This window comes from Tachypleus tridentatus, chromosome 8 (genome assembly GCF_004210375.1).
Source record: "Tachypleus tridentatus isolate NWPU-2018 chromosome 8, ASM421037v1, whole genome shotgun sequence".
In the NCBI taxonomy this organism is placed as follows: Eukaryota; Metazoa; Arthropoda; class Merostomata; order Xiphosura; family Limulidae; genus Tachypleus; species Tachypleus tridentatus.
The window spans coordinates 58,927,584-58,955,110 of record NC_134832.1 but is presented as its reverse complement, the minus strand read 5'-3'; the positions used below and the strand labels follow the sequence as shown (position 1 = coordinate 58,955,110).

The following is a 27,527-nucleotide window of genomic DNA, read 5'->3' as shown; positions in this document are numbered from 1 at the left end:
GCTAAAGCAAAAAAGGTAAGATTCGTACCAATGCTTAGTTACGGGATCTAAAGAATATAAATTCTATATTAATTCACATGCACATAATATAATATGAACTCACCAAACCCTTAGAAAATGGTGAGACTGAAATTTCATGCTCAACTAGAATGGCAGCTATTTCAGTTTCCAGATCTCCAATTTCTCCAAGAATTCGAACAAAATGGCCACTAGGATACTGTGAATCACGATCCCAACTATCTATCCTTACAACAATCCTGAAATATTATACAAAATATACTTGTTTCGAAAATATTTTTATAAAATAGTGATAATCTCTAAAACAATAATATTCCTTTTAACTAACAAATTCCTAAAAGTTTCAAAATTTTAACTTTGAAAATAGGAATAAATAATACACATTTGTCATTAACTGTATAATTAGTATTTTTTTTATAATAGTCAAGGTGTCATGAATTGCAGAAAATGGTAAGGCTTTGAACAACAGAAGACTGAAATCACTGACTTTATTCATCTCAAAATATATTTTATATCCATGATTATGTTGTAAATATTTCTAAAAGTAGGAACATTATTCATTCATTAAGAATTATCTCCCACTGGCTCATCAGTATGCCTGTGGAATTACATTGCTAAAAACTGAATTTTGATACTTCCAGTGAATATGGCACAGGGAACCCATTGTGTGATTTTATGATCAACTCCAAACAAATAAAAGCACACAGAATCTGAAATATTAATAAAGCAATTATATCTTCAATGACTGATGTAGCTGATAGACCTTGACATGTTTTAGATGCTACCTACAACTAACAGCTTTAGACTATTTCACTTTCCATATGAACCATAAATCGCTGATCTACGCTGAGGCTAATTGCAACCTATGTTATGACCATCTGATTATGAAACATAACTTCTGTTTATGTCTAATACAAATATGATACTAACACTCTTAACTTGACTCATACAGTCATATTAACTTCCCTCCACTATGACCAAAAACATTTACACATTGTAACAGACATTTACATGTTTTATTTTAATTACTCTTTTTATTTTTAATTATTCTGTTAATAAATGGAATAATTAAATAATACTCATATTTCACTTTTCTACTGGTGTGTTAATTATTTCACCTTTCACCAATCCAACAGAAAATTTTACAAAAGTTCATGGATAGTTGTTTTTTTGTTTTTTTTATAAAGATTGGTAAAAAACAAAAATGAAAACCTAACTGAAAAGTTAGCAAAGAAATGTTAATACCTGCCTTCCAAGCGTGATGACCAAATAGAATCAAATTACAATTTAATATTTTGAATATATCTTACAATTACAAACACATATATAAAAAGTCTTTGAAAAGTTAACTTTAAAAGCTGAACAGCCTCTTGATAAGAAATAAACATTACATCATAAATACTTAGAAACTCAATGTCTCTAAAACACAGAACAGTAAAGTTCATAACTTTTTGTTACCATCTATACTTGTCACTCAATTTGCTGTCATTATATGTAGAAACTTTAAAATTAATAAAGGTTTGTTAGCATCATAAATATTTTAATTGTGTAACTGTTGCACATCAATTTTATTGCATATGCTTGTTTCTGTATACAGTGGAACCCCTCTAATCAGGCCAGTTTGTCTCAGTCTCAAAGGGGGCTGCTTTAGAGGGGTTCCACTGTAGTTTTCTTTTCTGCATGTGATGTATGTTCTCGACTGTGTATTAAGCAAGTCCTGCCTGTTCTCAAAATTTGTAGAATGTTCTTGAGTGCAAGAGGCAACAATATACTAGGTCTGTATGTAATACTAATGATTGACAGTACTGTTGCCAAGTGAATTTTGGTAAATGTTCTAGAGTCTTCCGTGATTCATATATAAAAACTGAAGATTTTTGTATGTTAACACTTCACAAAGGCTGAAAAACCATATAGGGGACATTCTGAGCTTAAAATTGGTTATACATACATCAAAGAGCAAAGTAGGTGTACACATAAGCAAGTACTTCCCAAAACTGAAGAGGTGGGCAAGGCCACATTGATTGATTCACAAAATATAATATCTCAATTTGTAAGAAACTATGAACTTTGTATTTGGATATCAAAAACATCTAATTTGGATCAAATATACCACACAACACACAAAAGTTGATATTTAGAATTATTTTTAAATTAAGAAATTAATTAATGTATAATATTAGAATTTGAATTACTTTATACAATTTGATAAATAAACATATTGACACAAATTCCTAAAATGGTAGTTCAATAAAATATTGAATGTAGGTCTACAAATATGATGACATGCCCTTTGATTCCTTACACTAGACATTTACTAAATCTTTTCAAAATAGGCTTTAACTGAACTTTCTACTGACTCCAAAAGAGGAAATTTCTTAACTTTTTTTAAAAAATTCATTTGTGAGTGGGACGAAGGGGGATAATCTATATCTGTGAGGACCCCAGTTGGGAGAATGGAATATCTTTCTTCAAAACTAAATACATGTTGTAGTTTTTAGTTTTTCTAGTGATTCCTTACCATATGAAGACCTACTGAGAATGGATTAAGATTCAGATTTAAAGCAAAAACTTGAAAATAAAATTTATATTTTTAAATTGTATGATATATTTTTAAACTGGTTTGATTTTTTAATTTCATGGAGAGACAGCCAGACAAAATCATCCACCTTCAATTCTTAGACTATTCTTTTGCCAAAAAACAGTGGGATTGACTGTCATATTATAATGTCCCCACAGCTTAAAAGGCACACATGATAAATAACAGGGACTCAAACCTGCAACTTTCAGGTTACAAGTTGATAATAATAATCAGCCAATGCCAGGACTTGTTTCTTTAAAACAAAAGTAAGTGTCTTTGTATAGCTTCAGTCAATACTCTAAAGCACTATATTTTCATATTTGTCAGTGATATTGCATTACTGGATACAAAGAGAATTAAATGTGAGGTAAAAAATCAAAATCACCCCATATATAATCAAGTGAAATTTACCTTTTGTTTTGGAAATTGACAGCTTGTTTTGTGGTAATCCGGATCTTAGGTATCCTAGAGTCGTATGGTATAACCAATATTCGACCTCCCAACTTTCTGTTGGCTGTATTAAAATCCTGCAGAGAAATACAAATTAACAAAATGTATACAACTGTCTTTTATTAAATACTTATTACTATCTGTGTTAAACATAAATAACATTATAACACCAAATTTTCTATGTTTATTTAATTGGATCCTCAGTGTTTTGGTTCACAGCTTCCTCAGAATCATTTAACTAAAACATAAATTGACAAGACAAAGCTATAAATAACATGGCTGGTTCATAAAGTAATTTATTTCTATATCAAAATGTCTTTTATACACCCACAGGTATTACAGATATTATGCAATGAATTAATTATTATCTGTTTTACGAAGAAGTGCAGAACTAATACACAATATTTGTTTTTAGGTTATATGTGCACAATATCCAAAAAAGTAGAGAACAGAATCTCTGATACACTATCTTAATATTGCTGATACATTTTCCTTACATGTAGATGGAGTTGCACAGAATATGAATGTCTTAGTGCTTTACCTAAAATAAAGTTTAATGTATGAACAAATAAATCAAAACAGAAGAATTTATATCATCCAATTATTACATTACAACATTAAGAACAATTGACTCAGCATCGATTTAAAATATATTTACCCCAGCACTTAATTATTTTATTTGCTGAATTTTGCACAATAGTTATTCAAAAGCTAGCTATCTGCACAAATCACCCTTAATTTAGAAATGATAGAATAGAAAGAAGGCAGCTGATCAACAACACCCACCAGTAACTCTTTGACTATTTTTTACCAATAAAAAAGAGTGTTTGACCATCACATTATAACTACCTCATGCATGGAAAGATGAATATGTCTGGTGCATGCAAATTGAACATACAACCTGCAAATTGAGAGCCCTAACTAACAAGCATGCCAAGCTACTATTTTTAATAATATTTGTGTTCTATAAAAACACATTTTGGAAAGTCATCAATGTTGTAAAATTATATGATTTATAGCATACCTCTTCGTCAGATAGACAAGCCACATAGTTTCTCCACCGTCTCTGTAAAACACCAACCACTCTTCCCACTGGCATTATTTTGGTGTACTTGTTATTTTCCTCACCATTCACTGTTTCTATAAATTACAAGTATGTTAAGCCAACCTTTGGTAACTTCAATCATAAATATTCATCAAACAAAAAGGTAAAATAAGAAAATATTTATTTCCCAACCATCATATATCTTTTGAAGGACAAAGTTTTACAATATGAAACACTTCCCCATACTACGTTTCTAACTTCAAAATGATGAGATGAACACAACTATTTGTATTAAATACACCAGACCCAACATATTTGATATGCTTTTTGTCAAGCCAAAGACAGCATAGTTTTCTTGTTATTCTTATACTCCAAAATTAAAAACAAACAAACAACAACAAAAACAAAAAACAGGTAACCACAGAGCCCCATGGATATCTAGAGGAAGAGGCATATAGTTAAAAAGGACAAAAATGGGCTAAACATCTATTTGACCTGAAAGCCTCTCTTAAGAAGAATGATTCATGTGAGAAGCTGTGTGTAACTAATTTACACTTTATTAATATACATGCATCTTGTGTGTGTGTGTGTGTATTTTAGTTTGTAATTTTCATAGAGTATTTAATAAAGTAGAATTATCTTGAGAACAGTGAAATTTAATTCAGTTTCTTAAGTTAAAATATCATTTGACACAAATTTAATGAGGGATATTAACACAAAAGCTGACAATTAATACCTTAAAACAAATATTGCTGTATGCGACACACACGCTTACAAATATTGGAAATATACATAACAAATGTTACACTGCTGTCAGATGATATGATGCATTCAAATAAACAGTAACACCAGAACAACAATACTGCTTCATATCAGAAAATAAATCTTAAAAATGAACTTGAAAGTCTTACCTTCTGAGTTATTAGTTAAAACATGGTTTCTAGATTTCCATTCACTTTTAGGCATAAGATCAACAACAACTTCATCACCATGAATAGCTCTATTTCTGTTTTTCATTCCTTCAATTAAAATGTCACCACATTCTTTACTGGATAACCTATAATAAGAGAAAAACCATTCTGTGTTCTTACCTCTTTCTATAAAAGGCAATACATCGAATAATACAACACAAAACTAGTCTAAAATGAATTTCACATCTCTGACAGTTCGAAGAAAAGTGTTCAGTATATGAAATACAAATTATTTATGAAAAATAAACATTCATTTAAAATAATATCATAAGATTACTGATCACTGTAATAACTTAAGACTAGCACTGTATATCTGTTGTTTTTTTTTAAATTTTGCACAAAGCTACACAAAGGCTATCTGCACTAGCCATCCCTAATTTAGCAGTGTAAAACAAGAGGGAAGGCAGCTACTCTTTCACCAATGAATAGTGGGATTGACCATCACATTATAATGCCCCCATGGATGAAGGGGTGAGCATGTTTGGTGCAACAGGGATTTGAACCCTCAATCCGTGGAATGCCTTAACCCACCTGGCTGTGCCGGACCATATATTTACGAATTACAATGTAATTATCTATAACTTACAAACTAAATGAGCATTTTCTGTCTGACCACTAGAGTAGTATTCATAGTTATAAAATGATATTTTGAGCCAAATTTAATACAGATCAAATATGTGATTGATTCTAGGATTTACTTTAACATATGTTCATAGTTTCAAAATAAATATATACATCAAACAACTTCTTCCACTTACTGCACCAAATAATCAAGAGAACTAAACAACTCTAAAATGTATTTTTTGTTCACACAGTTCCAAAGAAATACATATATTGTTTTTAATAACTAAATACTTACAAAAGTGTATCAGAACAAGCTTCAGGAAAACATGTTCTTATGAATGAATCAGGAGAATGATATACAGTATTGGGAAATACACATAGTTTACTTGAGTTAAATCAGCATCGTCCGTCTTCCGTTAGTGTAATATTTAATTGATTATAAACCTTAGTTTTCTAATTTTTTATATTTTACAGTCTTTCTTTAGAAAGGTTATCAACAAGTTCATAGTTTATTCAAAACAAAGATAAAGTTCATTATGACCATAACCTAACAAGGAAAGAAAGATAATCACATATTATAACATCATACAAATTAATTCATTGTTTAATGGTATGTTTAACTGTTTAGCTGTTTAATAACAAAACTTCTCACACACTATAAAATGTGAAAATTCACTACCTCAAAAAAAATGCTTAGATCAAAAAAGATCTAAATCTTTATAATCTTATATAACATTTGCTGATCTAGAAATATGTAAAGAACTCTACTGCAGCTTTTATAAAGGGATTTCTGTGAAATGTTGCACACTTAGTAAAGTTAACCTAATCACTATGACCACAAGTTAACTGCTAAAAGTCAACATGCCAAATTATTCAGCATGGTTAATGTGATATCCACATACCAATAAACTGATATAAAGGCTATTTTCCTGAATTATTCTGTTAACTGCTAAAAGTCAACATGCCAAATTATTCAGCATGGTTAATGTGATATCCACATACCAATAAACTGATATAAAGGCTATTTTCCTGAATTATTCTGTTAACTGCTAAAAGTCAACATGCCAAATTATTCAGCATGGTTAATGTGATATCCACATACCAATAAACTGATATAAAGGCTATTTTCCTGAATTATTCTGTTAACTGCTAAAAGTCAACATGCCAAATTATTCAGCATGGTTAATGTGATATCCACATACCAATAAACTGATATAAAGGCTATTTTCCTGAATTATTCTGTTAACTGCTAAAAGTCAACATGCCAAATTATTCAGCATGGTTAATGTGATATCCACATACCAATAAACTGATACAAAGGCTATTTTCCTGAATTATTCTGTTAACTGCTAAAAGTCAACATGCCAAATTATTCAGCATGGTTAATGTGATATCCACATACCAATAAACTGATATAAAGGCTATTTTCCTGAATTATTCTGTTAACTGCTAAAAGTCAACATTTTCCTGAATTATTCTGTTAACTGCTAAAAGTCAACATGCCAAATTATTGAGCATGGTTAATGTGATATCCACATACCAATAAACTGATATAAAGGCTATTTTCCTGAATTATTCTGTTAACTGCTAAAAGTCAACATGCCAAATTATTGAGCATGGTTAATGTGATATCCACATACCAATAAACTGATACAAAGGCTATTTTCCTGAATTATTCTGTTAACTGCTAAAAGTCAACATGCCAAATTATTGAGCATGGTTAATGTGATATCCACATACCAATAAACTGATATAAAGGCTATTTTCCTGAATTATTCTGTTAACTGCTAAAAGTCAACATGCCAAATTATTCAGCATGGTTAATGTGATATCCACATACCAATAAACTGATACAAAGGCTATTTTCCTGAATTATTCTGTTAACTGCTAAAAGTCAACATGCCAAATTATTGAGCATGGTTAATGTGATATCCACATACCAATAAACTGATATAAAGGCTATTTTCCTGAATTATTCTGTTAACTGCTAAAGTCAACATGCCAAATTATTGAGCATGGTTAATGTGATATCCACATACCAATAAACTGATATAAAGGCTATTTTCCTGAATTATTCTGTTAACTGCTAAAGTCAACATGCCAAATTATTGAGCATGGTTAATGTGATATCCACATACCAATAAACTGATATAAAGGCTATTTTCCTGAATTATTCTGTTAACTGCTAAAAGTCAACATGCCAAATTATTCAGCATGGTTAATGTGATATCCACATACCAATAAACTGATATAAAGGCTATTTTCCTGAATTATTCTGTTAACTGCTAAAAGTCAACATGCCAAATTATTGAGCATGGTTAATGTGATATCCACATACCAATAAACTGATATAAAGGCTTCTTTTCCTGAATTATTCTTATTTACTCGTAGTTGTCCTTGAAAATATCTCATGTTTTTAAGTCCAGCATATAGTACTTCTGGTGGCAGATAATTCGAATATTCACTTGTTCCACCTACATCAGGGGAAAAGAATAAGTGTACTTTTTAAAGCTGTCAGGTCATTAGAACATTAGTTATCACACAAACTTACCATTAAATGCTGCTAAACTCAATCACAAAAAGACTTGAAAATATTAAACTTGTGAATTTCTAAAATGTTTAAATTTTCACAAACATAGGCAGGACCATACCAACCAATGATGGCACTCTGTGTGAGATAAAAATTCTGCTACCCTCCTCAAGAAGATCTAATCTATCCTTCAAAGATGTAAATTTGCAAGCCCTATGGGATGGAGCTGTGTGTGAGAAACACTACCCTAGGTCCTGCTCTGTTTAAAGATAAGTGCGGGACTGTTTAGGGTGAAAATTTAGGGATGGTACCAAAACATATTTAGGAAAACTTGAGCAAATCTTCAATGTTTGTTTAGTTGAAAAGAATAGTATTAAAATATACTTATAATATTATGATTATAAATTTCAGCTGATAACACTAAGTTAGTTAGCATCTATATGGAAACATTGATGATGACTTATCTTTACATCTGGTGGTCTTCAATTTATATTTATGCAACCACTATTATTTGAAACAGGTTAATATTCACATTATCATTTGAACAACATCCCCAAATAATTGAAAACAAAGTCCTATTTTATATATATTTAGGATTTTTTAAAGGAATGCTTATAAAATAGGAATTTTAAAGCAACTGGAGATAATAAGTTAAAACATTTCAACTACAACTACTGGGTGAAGTGAAGTTTCAGTTTCTGAGCACCTGTGATTCAGTTGTTTAAGCCCTAACATTCCTTTTGTTTTGAGGCTTTAATAATTTTTAATCTTAAATCACTGTCAAGGATATGGGTTGCAACAACAACTATTCCACAGCATCTGATGCTCATTTACATATTGGTCAACACACATAAAAGGATGCAAACAACTTCAATACCAGGTCTCAATACACTTACTTAATGTCTCCAATGAATACAATTTTCCAAATTGTTATTTAAACTAATAATCTATGTTTAATAGATAAGCCACAGAATTAACTTGTTTACCTTTATCATAACAAGAAGGTTACGGTCTTCTTAAGCACATTTGTTGAATTATTTTTAAGAGAAAAATGGATATTATTATAATAATAAAGCCATATTAATGATATTTTGGTTTACAATTTGTGTTTGCTCCTCTAACATAAATAATAGAGAAAAACATAATAGCTAAGCAGCTCATAAAAATAGCAGATGCTTATATTACAATGTTTCTGACATAGCATTCTTTATAGCAGACTACAATTAAACTGAACCAAAGTAGTTAACCCAGAACTTACTAGCATGTTTTTCACACCTTTCAAACCAGCAAGGTCTATATATTGCATGTCAGTTTTTGTTCTTGTGACTTTCTTGTGTCAATACTTTTTGTAACATTAAAACTTTTTATATTACCATAGCTAGCAGGTTACATACATATATATTTATGAATTCCTATTTGTCTTTAAAAAATTTATTAAACTTTTGCTTTTAAGAATACCATAACCAACAAAGTTATGGATCCCAAAGCAATTTGGTACATAAACAATTTGAAAATTTGATTAAAGATTAATAATTCTAAGGTTAATGTTCCATTTATTATGAGATAAAGCCAAGAACAGTAAAATGCCACAGACAACAAATTCACACTGGTAACAACATCAGTGACATTCACTTTAATACTCAATGGGCTTTAAGTATATTTTGAAATCTCTATAGACCCAAAACCTGCTGAACTGTTTTACAGAGAAGAGCTTGGTGTAACTCCAGTTTTACATATCTTTTACTGACACGCACTCAATCCTTTACAGCATTTTAAGAATCATTGGTGAAATCCCATAATATATATAGCTTGTTGCTTAGATAATGGCATGGAAGACAATATTACAAAATACAGACAAATCTTAATAGTAATTTAAAATACTTTATGATAAATGGAAATTGTTCTAATAAATTTAAAAAATGTCAATTTATACAAAACAATTCATCTGATAATCAGACTATTATATCATTTAACTCTTTAACAATGAGTCACTTTTAAAACTTCTTTGCATTTCACACAGTTACATTCAAAATTGAATTAAACCACTTTATAACCAATATAATTTAATGAAACTATTATTAGCAAGCAGTTATAGTTCAATATTTAATTTCAAAACATACAATGAAATCAATAATGAAATCTCTCAGTTTTGTGTCACATGATGCATAAGCAAAGCTGAAATTACTCTGGTAAAGTACAGTTTGAAGTAGGAAATAGTTGTGTGCACGTAAGGCTAGATGACAATATAATTTGTCTTTTTGCCACATATGTTTCAAAGATTTTAGGCTGAATACAATTGAAACTAGTAATACGTTTTGTCAACCATATAGTTTATGTTAAGCTTTAGAAGTTACATGTACTTTCAACATTTATGTGTTTATAATCATAAGAAAGAGCTTCTTTTATGCTATAATCTAACAATGATTATTCTGAAATTAGCATCAAGTTGTCATCCTTGGGTAGGTGTAACTGCAGCTATTATTTTTAATTGCTTCATTCATGATAGCACTCCAGTTGTATCTTACCTGTATTTAGATTTTACTTTTATAATTTAGTTAATTATGCATTATTTGTGCTCTAAAATTCACATATGACAGATTTAATAATTTTTGTACAATAGCCAAAGTTTTCTCTTACTCTGTAAAGCTCAGATTACAAAGAGTATTTACAACAATTTTGCTAGAGGCTAAGGCATCTCTACCTTTCATATTGTTTTATCACCTACTGACATGAATAATCCACAGTAAAAGACAGAAAAGAAAGATATGACATTAGAAATAAATTATAAGCAAAAAAAAGTGAAAAGGTATAGACAAGAAGTTATGAAAATAATCCAAGATATTTTAACGTTATTCAAAGAAGAGTTAAAAGGTGGATATATATTTCTATTTCTTGATTTTAAGTATGTCATATCACTGTATGTTGACAATAATAGCTACAGTCAGTGATATGGCTGAGATAATGGAAAATAAAAAAATATATATTTACCTTAAAAAGACTTTTGATATTGTTTTAGGAGGTTCTAGAGGTTGTGCAAGTGAAATGTGAAAACCGTAAGATAATAAATAGTATTTTTATATTAAAACTACCTTGCAGGTGAACTATTAGGAGGAGTACAAATAACTACATTACATAATGAATTTTTATTAAAAATAATGGAAAAAAAAAAATTAAATATTTTACTTTATCTTACACTGCATACTTTTATGAAAGTTCTTGTCAAGTTTTGTAGAATTTTATCCACTTCTGTTATTATTGGGATGCCTATTAATGGGAGATATGTAACATGCTTTAGTCTGAGCAATGTTGTTATAGGGTTAAGTACCATAATTGTCAAGATGACTTCTACATAAAAGTCCAAGCGACACACTTATGAAGCATAATGATGTTTAGTTTGTTTGTTTTTGAATTTTGCACAAAGCTACGCAAGGACTATCTGCACTAGTTGTCCCTAATTTAGCAGTGTAAGACTAGAGGGAAGGCAGTTAGTCATCACCACCAACTTCCAACTCTTGGTCTACTCTTTTACCAATGAATAGTGGTATTAACCATCACATTATAATGCCTCCAAGGCTGAGCATGTTTGGTGTGACAGGGATTCAAACCTGTGACCCCCAGATTACGAGTCAAGTGCTTTAACCACCTGGCCATGCCGGGCCCTAATGATGTTTCGAAGTCACAAGTTTTCTCAAGGAGTGAAGTTGGATGTATATAAAATTTATCAAGTTGGGTTATGAAACTGTTTAAATTAAATATTTAATTCTAGTAAACTAAGTGATGAAGAAAAGAAAAACTATTGTTTTTGCCCATAATGACTTACCAGAAGTTTTAGTTTCTGAAGCAGTCTGAGCTATTGTCTGTAAAGAATCAAACAGATCCAGCACATGTTCCAAGTCAGGCCAAAACTCTTCTAAGTAATTACGAAATGAAATTACAAAAACTCCAAGAGTTTGGTTTTCATATTTCTCTATCACCTGATTCAAAGGGTTAAATAAGAAAAATCAATTATAACTGTAATAATCAAATTATAAAATTAAAATATAATTTTTGAGGAATTATATAGTTCATTTTTGGATAAGACACATTTTTATCTTACATATATGCACACCATGGTGTCTGTCTGAGCATTGATCCATCACCTATCCATGGTGGCCGCATCCTGTGTAGTGTCTAAAAAGCTGTGCATGTAGGCAAAGCTAAACATTCACTTTTGGAATGATGTGATAACAAGCTTGAATAATGTTGATGCCAAATTTTATTACTCAAGTAGAATATTCTGCATTAAGTTCTTAATAATTAATCACACATCATTCACATTTCAAAATTTGATGTAACTTAAAGAATAAAAATGTAGATTTATTGTATGTTATTTGTGAACAGCTCTTAGCATGACTTAAATGTTAAACAATTATTTTTCACACTTGGCAGAAGTAGCTCAGATCTCCGGCTCTGAGTGAAGTCAAGAGTGTAACACAATTAATCTTTTTAAAGTCCATGAAAGAATTTAAATTGATAGATTAACTTAAACTTTTCTTGTCATTGGGGATGGGTACTTTTGGTCATATAAATATAATACAAAATTTACATCTGTGTTTGTATGTGTGTGTGTGCCTACTTCAAAAAAGACTGTTACACTTCCCAATCCTACAAAATAAAATGCTTAAACCACAATATCAATTTTCCTTTGTATAGTAAAGTTCTGAAAAGCTAATTTCCTTGTTAAATTGAAATATCCACATTTCATTAATATCAATATTAATATTCATCATTACTAGTATCTTTCATTTACGAGCATGTATAATTCTTTTGATTGTTAGCTACAGAGCTCCCAAGGCAAAGATTAGTCATTAATGAATTTGGTTTAACTACAATTAGTTTGTTTTAAAATAGTTTGTTGTAGATTTTTAACACAAAGCTACTCGGGATTATCTCTGAATGGCTTTCTCAAATTTTGAACTGAAGGTAGGCAGCTAGCCAACAGTACTTACTTTGGGCTGCCTTTGTTTTACTACAGATTCAGATTTAACAATCACAGTCTTATAATGTATCCACAGCCTCAAGTATAGAGTATGATTTTTCACCAAGATATAAGTCATGAATCATCCAATTAAGAATCTAGCCATGCTAATCACTAGGTCTGCTGCTTTCAAATGATACATCTGTTGATTAATAGTCATATCCATACTATTTAATATTAATTTTTTTATTGTTCTCCAATTCTCTGGCACTTCAGGCTAATCTATACAATAATCAATGATGCACAAAAATTAAAGAGTTTTTTTGAAAAACTATTTCCATAATGACTCAAAATCTTCTAAAAACTGTGTCTATCCCTTAAAAATTATGAATGTTTTGAGACTTCTGAAAATAAACCTAGATAATAACTATTAAGACTAATAACATTGGAGCTCATTTTAAAAACAAATTATAAATACAGCAAACTCTCTGGACATTCACAATCCAGACATAAGACAGTTTCTTATAATGGAAAATTTAACAAATAACCATTTAGTTTCTTTCTACCTCCAAACAGCTATTTCTTACAAGGTGATGCAACAAATGATGTTGTCACTAGAGTACAAGGCCAATTCCTAATCTGCACAAATGTTAAACACATGGCAAGTAGCATCATCTGACCCTGTAGCAAAAGCATAGTCACTAGGAAAGAAAGTGACAGCATTGATGTCTAATTCATGTCCAGGGAAAGTTTGTTTGACTTGTTTTGAATTTCATACAAAGCTACTCGAGGGCTATCTGCACTAGCCATCCCTAATTTACTAGTGTAAGACTGGAGTAAAGGTGGCTAGTCATCATCACCCACCGCCAACTCTTGGTCTACTCTTTTATCAATGAATAGTGAGATTGACCATCACATCAGAATACCCCCACAGCCAAAAGAGCAAGCATGTTTGCTCTGATGAGGATTTGAGCCCGCGACCCTCAGATTATGAGTCGAGAATGCCTTAACCACCTGGCCATGCCAGGCAAGGGAAAGTTTGTCTGCACATTCCGTCATGGATGTTCCACAATTTAGAAGAAGCATTGCAGGATCCAGAGACGAGAGTCTTCATATCTGGCGATGGTTTAAATACATCGTACCTCCAGTGTGCCCAGCAAATGAGGTGCACTGTTGAAACGGGAGCCATATCTTGGTTGCTTTTCAAATACAGAATTTGAGTATGTGAAAAAAAGAGGGAAAAACTTATTTCTTTATTTTTACTCATATGATGGAAAACAGGAATATCAAGTCATCCTTTTCTCTACATTTTATGTTTAATTAAAAATCGTAAACTTTCTATGTTAAAACATACGATGGATCGCCTCTTTAGGAAGACCCTCCAGGGATGGCCCGTTGCTGCTAGTTAAATTCTGGAAAAAGGGTCTACTTGCATTGTGATTGATCATTGAAACTGAGCAATTGAGGACCAGAATAAAATTTTAACAGCAACATTAATTTAATACTTTTGGTATTCAACTTACCAAGTCAGGTTTCTAGTTTCCTAAATTGTTACTGAAGAATGAATGAGCTGGATAGTCTATGTCAAATCAGATTCACATTTGATGTACACTTTGTGGACACTTGGAAAAATTTATACTGTACACGGTGTTCAGATTCACAGGATGTGGTATAAGCCTCACAAGATGGGAAACTAGTAATTTTGGATCTATTCACAATAAACAAAGTAAATGCCATTCCAATGAATTCTCGGTAAGTCATGCCCTGTGCTTGCACTTCCTCAGGCAGTTACACTGCTTGTGGTGGGCTTGATAACATCTGTTCTATCTACAGTCTTAAGAACAGGGAAGGCAACATGCAAGTCAGCAGGGAGCTACCTGGCCACACAGGATACTTCTCTTACTGTCAATTTCTAGATGATAACCAAACTGTAACATGTTTAGAAGATATGACACGTACACTATGAGATACAGAAACAGGCCAACAGTGCGCCTCATTTGCAGGACACACTGGATATGTGATGTCTCTTCACTGTCATTAAATATGGAGAATCGCATCTCTCGAGCCTGTGATACTTCTTCTAAATTACAGGACATACACAATGGAATGTGCACATTAACATTCCCTGGACATGAATCAGACATCAATACTGTCACTTTCTTTCCCAGTGACTATGCTTTTGTCACAGGGTCAGATGATGCAACTTGACATCTATGCCACATTCATGCAGACCAGGAATTGGTCATGTACTCTTGTGACAACATCATTTGTGGCATCACCTCTGTGATCTTTTCAAAAAGTGGCCAAATTCTAATGACAGGTTATGATTACTACAACCATAATTACGGGATTTGATGAAAGCAGAATGAGCAGATATTCTAGATATTGAGAGGCCATCACAATGACTTATGCTGCAGTCATGTTAAGTCATACTGCTTCAAAATAAGGACAAGTAGGAACATCATCAAATGTTAATGTTTCTTTAAACAAGAAAGCAATACGTTTATTATGTGTTTGGTATTCTATAAGAAAGTCTTAGGTTTGAACAAAACGATGACTTGATTATGCTGTTTGCATAATTATTAACAGTATATACAATAACAAGTTGCTAAGTTTATTGTTGCTGTTTGTTTACTAGTGCATGACCATCCTTATTAGTTTGTACCCTTACATTTATCAGTAAACAACATGTAATTAATAGTGTCCACAATATTCAAAGTAACTAGTTTGACTGTCCAAATGTCTCAATAATATGGAAGGAGTACTTCGTCATACATGCATTCATATTAATGAGGTTTCACTGTAATCAAATAATGCACGCATTTGCTTAGTTACACTTTAAATTCATTAGAACCCAACTTTATAAAACAGTAAAAGTGTTAAAGGTAAAACTCTACTCAGGACACTGAAAATTTACAGAAAACTATGAAAAATGGCTTGTAAATTAAATAACTGTGTAGTTACCTGATGGTCCTCTGTAACTACGATAATTGGCATCTTCCTTTGTAAATGTTCATGATACCATTCTGCTGTTCTAAAAGTTGCACTATAAAAGAACAACTAAAATAGTTTATTGTATATACAGGGAAGTGATTAAAATTCTATTGCACACACACAGTATACAGATGATTACTATCAAAGCCACACAATGCATTTCTAATAAAACATAATTCCTTAAAGTATCTTAAATAAAACAAAGTATCTTTTATCAGTAAATAAGACTGTTGGTTCTTTACATCTGCTGTAATTATCTTTTAAAACTTACAGATAAGTGTGTTTATAATTCAACAATTATAAAGTGACATTACTTTTGCCCTATACAATTTCCTGTTTTTTTGTATATGTGTTATAATAACTGATTTTCAATTTTAAGTCAGTAATTTTTCCCTTTGACTCTCTTCATTCAACATGTTTTTTCATTGTTGATCTCATTAGTCAATTTTTAATTGAGTTCTCAAGTTTTTCCTTAAACCCAAGCAAACACTGCCAGCATCCAATCAAAAATCTCAATTTATCCATCAGTGAACGTGGAAGACTCTGCAGTTCATGTGATGTGATATATAACTACTCAAGACTCATTGGTATTCCTCATGCTTGTTTGTGAAAAGGGATCTGGTCATGCATTATACAGGGTGTTCGAAAAGCCACTGTGCACTTATATATTTATTAACAGACATGTTTCAATATAGAATACAGGAGGTAAATATGAATGACAATTATAAACAATGTTGAAAGTGAACCCTGTTGGCATCAATACAGGCTTGGATCCTTCTTATTTTGTTTCTAAACATTGCTATCAGTTGCTGGCTTGAAATAGGCTGAATAGACACATGATTGCAAAACTGCACAGTGACTTTCCGAACACCCTGTATAATTGCAGTAAGGCCTAACAAAGCTCTCAGGTTCAAATGCCATAAGTCAAAGGTTGTGAACACCAAAACTTTGTTCTTTTCTCTTTCAGAGTCACTTACAGAATTACATGATTGGTGATGTATAAAACTTAGAAATACAGGGCTAATAAATCCCAGAAATATTTCCGTGTCTCAAAGAACCCAGATGTACGTTTTTTGTACCATCAGACAGTGACACCAAATGTACAATATGGAGAGGTTCGAGCCTACCTACTCAATAATACTTCATGTGGGTATCCATGATTTTGAAGGGAAAAACAAAATTAATAAAATTAAAATTTTGCAAGGAATAATGATAATTATTAAGAAATCAAGATAATAATTCCAGAAGAATGTGCAAAAATTGCTTTTGGTCATGGAATATCATAACAACAACACATTTTTCACATCAGAAACCTAATGACAGTTGAGTATTTAATACAAAATACACTGCATAAGGCTCAATAATGTAAGCTTAAGTCAAACTGTGCTCAAATTGTTAATTTAGTACATCCATGTTGAAGTTACTTTAAGCAGTTATGGAGTTTGAAAGTAAAAGTTTTATTTTTTTCCATTCTCAGACATAAATAAGTCTCTGATAAATCAAATACTGGTATTACAACAACAATATTATGGAAAGAACCTTGCTTCATTTCACATAAATACTGGATGGTTTACATTATAAACAGAGAGGTAAAATGACTTGACAACTATTTCATTTAGAACATAATTCAATTTCAAACATTTTATTTTGAACAAACCTATATTAAATTCAATTAATTTGTCTTCATAATATTTTCATTAATACCAACCATGTGCTATTAACTGTATAGTAACATTTTCATACTATGTTAATCTTTTTTTGTTCCAAATTTGAAAAAAATCAAAAAATCCACATATTGTCTATATAGTAAAAAATAATGGTTGTTTTTTAGTTTGTGCACTAAAATAGCAATTCAGGATTCATATTTCCAAGATGTACTTACCTCCTCCCACCCCTAGCTACCTCAGTCTTCATTTGCCCTCTGAGCACCAGTAAACTTTTTAAAACTGACTAGTTTTTATACATTTTTTTTTCACCTTTGCAGCAACGTGTGCTAATCATGTGACTACCTTTACCAATCACATTGCATTTTCTATACTAGTGCAGGTAGTCCCTCTACTATTGTAGCAATATCCTCACTTTTGAGAATTGGCAAGTCAATAGGAAGGAAGGGTGAGAAATAGGTGGAAGGAAATACATTTTCAATGCTAAAAATGTTAACTTTAGAAATGGTACTACTACCACTCCCCCACAGCTAGAATCCCACACTGAACAGGTGAAGGGATTGGTAAAGAGGCAAAACCAAATAATCAAGCAGAGAATGGCCAATATATAACAAAACAAGTACATCACAATTAAAGTACAAGGAACATCTGTGGGGTATAGCACTGGAACAAATATGCTTTCCAATCCAATAGTGTGGAAGCAAATAGAATACCTGGCTAGGGCTAGAGGACCATAAAAGAATAGGCCAAATGCAGTCCATCCAGAGAGAAAAGATACAGTGGAAGCACCATGGGATACGACATATTATGCCACATCTAGTCCAAGGACAAAAACAACATGAAAGCACCTTGTATAAGTCTGTAACAATAATATGTGCAGTCCATCTGGGCAAAACATTCAGGGAAAGTGCCTTGGTTTGATATTAAGACAGTCAAGAAAGCTCCACCCAGACAAAAAAGATCTGGGTGGAGCCCCTTGAGATAGGATGAATTATGTCAAATGTGGTCTATCTGGGCAGGAAAAAATCCAGTGGAATTGTCTTGCATAACAGGTTTCATGCCATATTGTGTGAATAATATGATGAATAACAATGATATCCCTTTTCTCATTGAGTCAGTACATATGGTTATGAGGCTGTGTTATTGTACAAAACCCATTGTCCACCACTCCAGTGACTGGGAACCAGAAGTGGCAAGGACCCTCTCATGCTCTACTAGAAGAAGGGAGAGAGAAGCATTGTGGGGTCTGGAGGAATGACCGACTAGAATCAGTGGAATTGGTGTTTGTATTTCCCTATGTTGAAAAAAGAAAGACCAAGGCTGTATGGATCACAGGTCAGTGGGGACAAGCAAAAATTCCTATCTGCTTTACTTACAAAGTCCATGAATGATGGTCCTCAGGATGTATAGAAAGATATTGATGAAAGAATGTGATATACAGATATAGATACACCATTGGAAAAGTATGCAGTGGTCTTATAGAAACACCCCATCTCCACAGTAAGAGTTAGAGAAGCACACAAATATAGTGCTTAGATTTAAAATGCAACAAACCTGGCCAGGTAACACCCAACATTAGGTGGTATCAAAAAATATGAGGTATGAGCAATGATAAAAAAGTAATAACATATCCCAGTTACAGTGAACAGACGAGTGTAGAATTGCCACAGGAGGAAGGCAATACCTGCCTGAGAAATACACAGCAAAGTTGTGCAGAGAAAAAGTGAAGAATGTTTCAGGAGTTGTCCATATACTGATCTGAATAATTCCCTTCTTACAGTAGTGAAATCAAGCAACTTAAGACAGAGTTAGATGACATATTAGATGTGAAGAAACCAGATGTAAATTGTGGCTGGCCAGGGAAAGATCCAAATACAGCAGGTGTAGAAGTTGGCAAACTCAGGAGAAAGATCAGAGAAGACAGGAATGCTATGGAAAAATGAGACAGGAGCAACAACAATGAAAGGAGATAGTACAAGCCAAACAGAGCAAAGAATGAAGAGACAAAGGAGATGCTCTTAAAATGAAAGGGAATACAAATGGGAAAAAGAAGAGAAGGAAAGTGTAGAAAAGGCAAAACAACTTATGCAAGCAGCCAAAGTCCAGGGAAGTAATGTCAGATCTGATGAAAGAAAAACATACAATAAATGGTACAGGATGTTATGAAAATTGAAATGATGAAAACCACAAGCCAGAAAGGGGAGGATTGAGGTCATAAGAGAAATATTTGACCAGTAATGAATTGCAATGGGTTCAAAGGGAGAAACAGACAAGAGAGGAAGAACAATATAAAGATCTCAATCAGGCAAAACAAAGGAAACATGTAGGATCAGATGAAAGAAATGGAACAACCCATGGCAGAGGAACTTTCATAACAGGGGTAAAAAAGAAGAGAGCTTAACAGGGTAAATCTATAAAGAGCAACAGTTGAAACAGACAAATCCTAAACAAACAACTGGAATAACAGCTGGGACTGGTGAATAATAGAAGTACCAGAGGGATGGAAGCCCAGAGACTGAAGCAAAATTTATGCCTCTGGTACAAAGACAAAAAGAAAGGGCAAAAGGTGTAGACAATGAAAGATGCAACATGAGAAATGAGTCCATGAGCTGAGGCACAGGACTAGACAAAAAACAAAAAAAAAGATAAGAGTATGGAAATGTAGGAAGGAAAAGAACAGATGAGCAAACTGAATAGAGAAGGGGACACAGTCTTTGGTTCTATGAAGTGCCACAGCAGATGGAACTATGCCAGAGATGGCCAATCCAGAACAATCAACAGAACACAAGGAGGATGGCTCTGGATAAGGGAAATGACTCAGAAAAGGAGTCTGAACAGAGGGTAGGCAAGAGAAGCAAGCCCTTGAACCAGGACACATGACCAGACAAAAGTCACTCTGAAAGAAAGTGTGTGGAGACATCTAGATACAAAATATTTGACTGGAGATGACTGAGAAGTGGACAGGACAGAGGAATTTAGATGTGTGTGCTAGTAAGGGACAGAACAGAGGGAATTGTATCTGAGTGACCACTATGGAAAAATCAGCACAGCATAACAAGGTATTATCTGGATAAAGGAAAAAATCCAGAATATATGTTAATTCAGAGGGTAAGCATACAAGTAAAGACCCCTCCAATCTTGACATATATTCTGGATTTTTTCCTTTATCCAGATCATACCTTATTATATTGTGCAAGAGAAAGAAAGACAACAGAAACACCTGGTTGAGTGGGCCCACACTTAGATAGTTCCATTGGGTAGTAAGACACAAACAGACTGAGCAAGACAAATGGACAAGGTGTGACCCTGAGAAAGAGGAGGGGAGCAAGTGGAAGTAAAAACCCTTACAGAAAACCTGTAATAAAATCAGAACTGTTATGATATGTATGTAAAACATAAACATAAACTAAAGAAACTACACAGAACTAATGAACTAACAAAAATTTAGACACATGTTGTCTACACGGAGCTTAAAAGTAACTCAATTCAAAACTCAGGAATTGACTAAAAACAATATGTAACATTAAAGTACAAAACCACTAAAGCGACTGACAAAATAAATGACCCTAAACATAGAATACAGAAGTCGATTTAAAGAAATTATAAGACAAAGGATGTGAAAAGAAAACTCACCCTACAGAACCTGAGAATAAAAAAACACTCAGTTGACAAAAACAAAGGTTGACTCAAAACTTATTCCCAATTAGATGTTACTAGTAGATACAAAAGAAAACAAAACAACTTATAACTAAGTAACATTAACAGTGAACAAAATGTAAAATATCAAACCAAAATAATGCAAGAATCATACTCTAAATACAAGTTGTAAACTGAAATACCTTAGATGGTAAAAGAAGTATAACATTCAAACTTACACAACACTGACCAGAGAAGACATAAGTGACACTAGTTACTGAGTGCTGAAATTAGATCCATACATTCGAGATCACATAAACTCTTTGAGCATGGATATATGAACAGGAAATGAGAAATACACTATGGAAACTCACAGATATCCTGGTAAAAGGAACAATATCTATCTTGAAAAACAAAAAAAAAAACACCAGCCGTATATAAGACACAAACTCCTCATGAATGAAAATCTGTGCTCATCAGCAGACATCATGAAACCTTAAACTGAGGCCTAGTGTACAAATTACTGTTTACTTATGGCAGGAAAATTATCAACCTCCATTAGAAACCTGAATTCTTACAAAGAAATTAGAATTCTGGTAACAGAAACATCTCAAGTACAAACAAGTAAAAACTTGAAACATATTAATTGGTGATAAAGCACAAATAAAAAACTGTACACTCACATGAAGAATGTAAAACATCCTTCTATAACTGCTAATTGACAATCAAAGAAATGAAGTTTGTGTCACAAAAGTAGAACAAAATAACTGGATTAGTGGAGGGTGGTCACATGATCAGCAAGTTGCTGCAGTGATACAAAATATACAAAGGTATATTTCTTGTGCTTTTAAAAAGTTTACCAATTTGCCAAGCCACCCGCAAATTAAGAAAATTAATTAAATGCCTGAAATTTATAGGAAGTGATTTCTATAGTCAAGGACATAGATGTTTTTTTATCCAAATATGAAATACTTGTTGCAGAGTCAGAATTACCAATATAAAATCTCTTTTGAAGCATGTCCATTTTCCTTCTCAACATAAGTATCTCTATGCAGTTCATCCAGAAATGCCACACACTCTTTACGAGGGTCTCGAATGATTGACAAAGCCTTTTTGTAGTGTCTCTTACCAATATCAATCAAAACCTGCAATAGGAAATAAATTATTTGTACAGAAGCACTATTATAATATAAAAAGGACTTGCAGATCTAGCATGTGAAAATAAAAGTTTTAAAAAGTTGTTCACAATAAACCATAAAATGGAGATGAAATAATACTTACATCGTACTTATTCAAGCAAAATAAATACTACCAATTATAATATAATAAACATACTGAAATGTATAAACTCCACTGATAAAACAGTAGATGCACTAGTGTATATTACAGAGTAAAATTATCATCACATTACTTAGAAATTAAATAATGGCCTCATAGTAGTTTTGTTTCTAAGATACAAAATGGAATATTATATATGTGAAAATGGCCTGTTTGGGTTGAGAAAACTTTTATGTAGAGGAGCGAACAACGTTTCGACCTTCTTGTGAACCTGACGATGACCGAAGAAGGTCGAAACATTGTTTGCTCCTCTACATGAAAATTTTCTCAACCCAAACAAGCCGTTTTCACATTTATATTTTTCTCTACAAGTGGGTTTTATCGTCATCACTGAAAATGGAATATTATTTCATATTTATTGTTGAATGTTTCTGTAAGTTTCTAAATTAACAAAAAAAGTTACCGTGTGATTTAACATGATACTCAACTCTAGAACATTATCAAAATCTTTGACTCCTAATTATACCGATATGTTTAATTGTTAAGTTAAGGTACTTGGTTGAAGAAAACGTCAGGGCTCACCCTGTTACATGTCACATTTTGGTGCATTTCTAACACCTGCTACTCATAATTTCCACTGCAATTTCTTAAAAAAATATCTAATATGCAAAAGAAATAGATTATCCTTGAGTAACAAATATTTTAATAAAGTTATAATTGTAAGGACCCATCAGATTTTGTTTGCTTGCTTAATGATAACTAGTAAATACAATGTATTTTTTTACATAGAAGAGTTCAAAATAATGTTCAAGAAAGTGAGTGACAAAGTATTTTAATAAACAATAAATTAAGTTCACACTATTCATCAGAGTTTAGCACACGCAAAAGTTAATATTTTCCTAAACTATTTTTAATAGATATTTACCTTCTTGACTTATACTGCAGTCTATCAGTGCAAATCGTCACTCGCTACTAATCTTGACACTTCTACTTATTTCTACATACTAGCACGCGACAGATTATGTCAATAGCAAAAATTTACCAACAAGAGTTTGATACTACCCACATCATAACTAGTGCCCTCTTTAATTTTGCAGTAATTAAACATTTCTCAGTTAGCCACCTTATTAAACAGATATGTCTTCTCTCATGGATTTACTCACTTATCCATAAGTACTTTACTTTCTTGACATTATATTAATTACACGTTTTTACTAAAGCTATGTTATTTATCCATTTAAGTTACTTTAATTTTAAGTATAAAAACACTCTTTTCCATTTTACACTTTTTATATTTCATTTGCATAATCTCTAGAACCTTCTTAACAAATATCAAAAGCTTTTAAAATAAATGTATATATTTTTATTTTAATTATCCCTACCATATCACTAATTTTACCTACTGTCATCAATGTACAATGAAAGTTAACATTTACAGTTAACTAAGAATATATTTCCAATAATACTCACCTCTGCTGATAGTATAATTATTATTCCAAATGGGTTTTACCTTTCTATGCATTGTTCTTCTATGGTCCAGTTTTTTTTACCCTACTTAAATGCTCTTGTCAATCTCTAATTTGCAGAGTTTTCCACCGTCGTCAAAGTTCTCTCTATCCTGGTACTGTACGTAAGCACCTTACTTAAATAATCTAATCACTTCTTCTTGACAAAGCATTGGTCATGATTTTCTCTGATGAAGTGTTAAACATCATACTGCTATACATTGTGATTTTCACAATGTCTTTTGAATTTCAGTACATTTAAAATATATATATGTATATTTAAAAAAAACACACAATTAGACACAATGTACGAGTTTCCGTGTTACTGTTGTCAGAAGGCAGTTTATCAGATTTCCTATTCTCCTCCTTTGTTATCATATGTGTCTCTACAGTATGGAAGGAAGTTTCCAGCTGGTGTTATGTTTTTATCCACTGAGAGATGGAGACATTCATTGCCCTGGGGTGTTCTCTCCTAGGTTTTCTGAAATTGCCCTTTTTGTTGATCCTGGAGAGAATTTGGATTCTGTTTTCTGACACTTTTCTTTTCTACTTAGGCTCCTCATGAGTCCAATTTGGATCCTTGTCCTTTTCTTCTATTTATTATTTGTAGTTGTGAAATTTTGGGGGCTTTTCCTTGTCCACTTCGAGTCTACTCCTCCCTTGTTGGTGGAGGACGAGGGGCAATGTAGTTTCTCCACTTCCTGATTTTTCTGGTTGAGGCTGGGAGATTTAGTGTTTTATTGCATGACAGAAGAAACAAACCTTATATTCTCCTTGCCTGTTTGATTGCCTTGGAGTTTTTTCTCCTGGTGGAATTATATTTTATGCTGCTGACATGTTGATGTCATAAGTTGAAGTTATTGGCATGTTTGTAGGACTCCCTCTCTCCCCTTAAGTCCTGCTATTTCCTGATAAGTCCTTTCTTTCTAAGATTCTGACAAAAAGAGAAAGGCATACATCCATCTTTACAATTCTTTTGCCATCTTTTACTCACTTCTACAATCAATTGTAATCTGATAATTTGTTTTGGCCTGTTAGGCCTGGAAGTGTTATGTAACCCACTTTCCCTCTTTTTGTGGTGATTGCCTTTATATTTTCATTGGGATCCTTCAGTTTCCTTTGAATTTCCTTAGAGATGGATTCTCAGATATCCATTTTGCATATTTTGATCTTCACAGATGAGGTATATTCTGAGTTACAACTCAGCAGATTCAAAACATTTGTTTCTTGTTGGCCATTTCTTCATCCGGTGGGGAAATTTTTATGGCCCAATATTCAGACTTCTCCCACTACTTTTCTCTCACATTCTTTCCATGGTGAGGCAGTTTTTTTCTGGAAGATTTTCCCTACCTCATGGCTGTTTTAACAACATCTGTTGGGATTATAAGGAGGAGGGAGTATTTTTTTACGATCTTGTCTCTATTTTCCAGTGTCCCTTACATCCTGCTTTTACTAGATACTATTTTGTGGTGAGTGTTGCACAGACAGGTGTGCTTTTCTCAATCCAGTTCCACACTAACAACTGATTTGATCATTACTACTACTGATTGCAACAGACTCTATAGAAATCAGGTGTTCCACAAGACCATCTAGGCACTTAAAAGATGGTATTACTGTATTATTATGGATTGCCACTCATGGACTATAATCAGTATAGCTAAAAGGAATTCTGCCTGTCTCTACCAATCATTAGATTCAATAAATTACTGGAGAATCATTTGACTTATGAATTATTTTTTGTTGATTAACTTATCGTAACATCTCGGTAAATGAATACGTAAATTAAAACTGTAATATGAGTGCTAATCATGATGTTAGGATAACCCACAGGTTCAAGAAATCAGTTTAACACAAAAATATGACATACTATAACCTCAACTATTTCATAACATGGACTTTTTCTTCCATTTGCCACTGAAAAAGAAAGATCCACCTCTTAAAAGCATTTTAATTATAGGGTATCATATTTTTACATAAGCCACAGCTTAGATTAACCACCTGAAATGACAGAATCATAGAACTCATAATTACTTATGGTGTGTCACAGAATGTTACAATAGTATAATTATCTTGATAATTTCCAAAAATGATCCTGAAAGTTTTCCTGAGAGCTGGCAATCACAATAATAACAAGTTTAGTGCAACACTTCATTAATAAAAGTATCACTTCCACCATGTAAATGAACAGATATGCAACATGACAATTGTTTTCTCTGTCAGTGCTATTTATGCCTTGACATTCTCTTATTCTTCATTATGTTTTAATGAAAAAATTCACCAATAAATATTCAATAAATGTTACTCTTTGAGCAATTTTAATTTTTTTTGACATATAGTGGAAAAAAAAATAGTTTGATAAATGACCATCTACAACTGCTAGTTTGTTTTAAATTTCTTGCAAAGCTACTCTAGGGCTATCTGCACTAGCTTTCCCTAATTTAGTAGTGTAAAGCTAGAGGGAAGGCAGCTAGTCATCATCACCCTCTGCCAACTCTTGGGCTTCTCTTTTTACCAACTAATAGTGGGATTGACTGTAACATTATAACGTCCCTACGGCTGAAAGGGCAAGCATATTTGGTGTGACGGGGATTCAAACCCACGACCCTCAGATTAAGAGTCGAGTGCCTTAACCACTTGGCCATGTCAGGCCCCAACTGCTAATACAAATAAAAAAATCGAACCTCTCTCTCTTGCCTGTTGTAAATGGAGATACATGTTTTGAACAATTTTTAACATGTTTGTGACAGTTTTGATAAATGTATATGTAAAAGGTAATGCTGTTTTGTCAAAACCTGTGGGAGTAATTGAAAAATCTGATAAACATAGACAAGTATATCTTTAACTTACTATACATAAGGTATAATTTATGGCCAAACCAAAGGTACAAGTGATATGTATCAGACACATAATGGTAAAGATGATGTTTATATATCAAATTGATGACATTTCTATATAAATTAAGAAATATATAAGGGATCCTTAACCATTTTAAATTTGGATAATTTTTGAATGATACAACCTGTTAAAAATTATTTTGAACATTAATATACTTACTCTGTTAAGTGCACTCTGCACAAAGATAATTCCTTTGATTTCCGGAAGTTCCAAAATTTCAAGGAAATTGCAAATAATGTCAAATGTTGGGATTACATAATGAGTGGCTTGTGCTGGAAGATGTCCTATTTTTGTGGCTGACCCATATAAAAAAAAGGAAAATAAATACTGATTTAGGTTTAACTGGCACAGTTTTATTTTCAGAAATATACAAATTTATTCACTGTGGTGTTTTTTTTACGCACAATATTTAGTAATTTGCCTTATTTAAATTCACTATATA

General features: G+C 32.4%; 1 protein-coding gene and 1 pseudogene across 3 annotated transcripts in view; one reads left to right on the top strand and one right to left on the bottom strand.

The window, feature by feature from the left end:
* The window catches only part of LOC143222451 (DIS3-like exonuclease 1), a 64,296-nt gene that overhangs the window by 28,358 nt on the left and 8,411 nt on the right, over positions 1-27,527 (bottom strand). For 2 of the 3 annotated variants that reach the window (XM_076448990.1, XM_076448991.1), the window contains exons 3-11: positions 27,245-27,381; positions 22,401-22,552; positions 16,078-16,159; positions 11,977-12,130; positions 7,965-8,100; positions 5,003-5,148; positions 4,071-4,186; positions 3,008-3,123; positions 104-257 (exon numbers count right to left, since the gene is read on the bottom strand). In XM_076448990.1, the coding sequence (XP_076305105.1) occupies positions 104-257; positions 3,008-3,123; positions 4,071-4,186; positions 5,003-5,148; positions 7,965-8,100; positions 11,977-12,130; positions 16,078-16,159; positions 22,401-22,552; positions 27,245-27,381 (1,193 nt within the window). The remainder of the gene's footprint in view (positions 1-103; positions 258-3,007; positions 3,124-4,070; positions 4,187-5,002; positions 5,149-7,964; positions 8,101-11,976; positions 12,131-16,077; positions 16,160-22,400; positions 22,553-27,244; positions 27,382-27,527) is intronic. The other variant, XM_076448992.1, reaches the window with a different exon arrangement.
* LOC143223846 (guanine nucleotide-binding protein G(I)/G(S)/G(T) subunit beta-1 pseudogene) lies at positions 14,675-15,468 on the top strand (annotated as a pseudogene).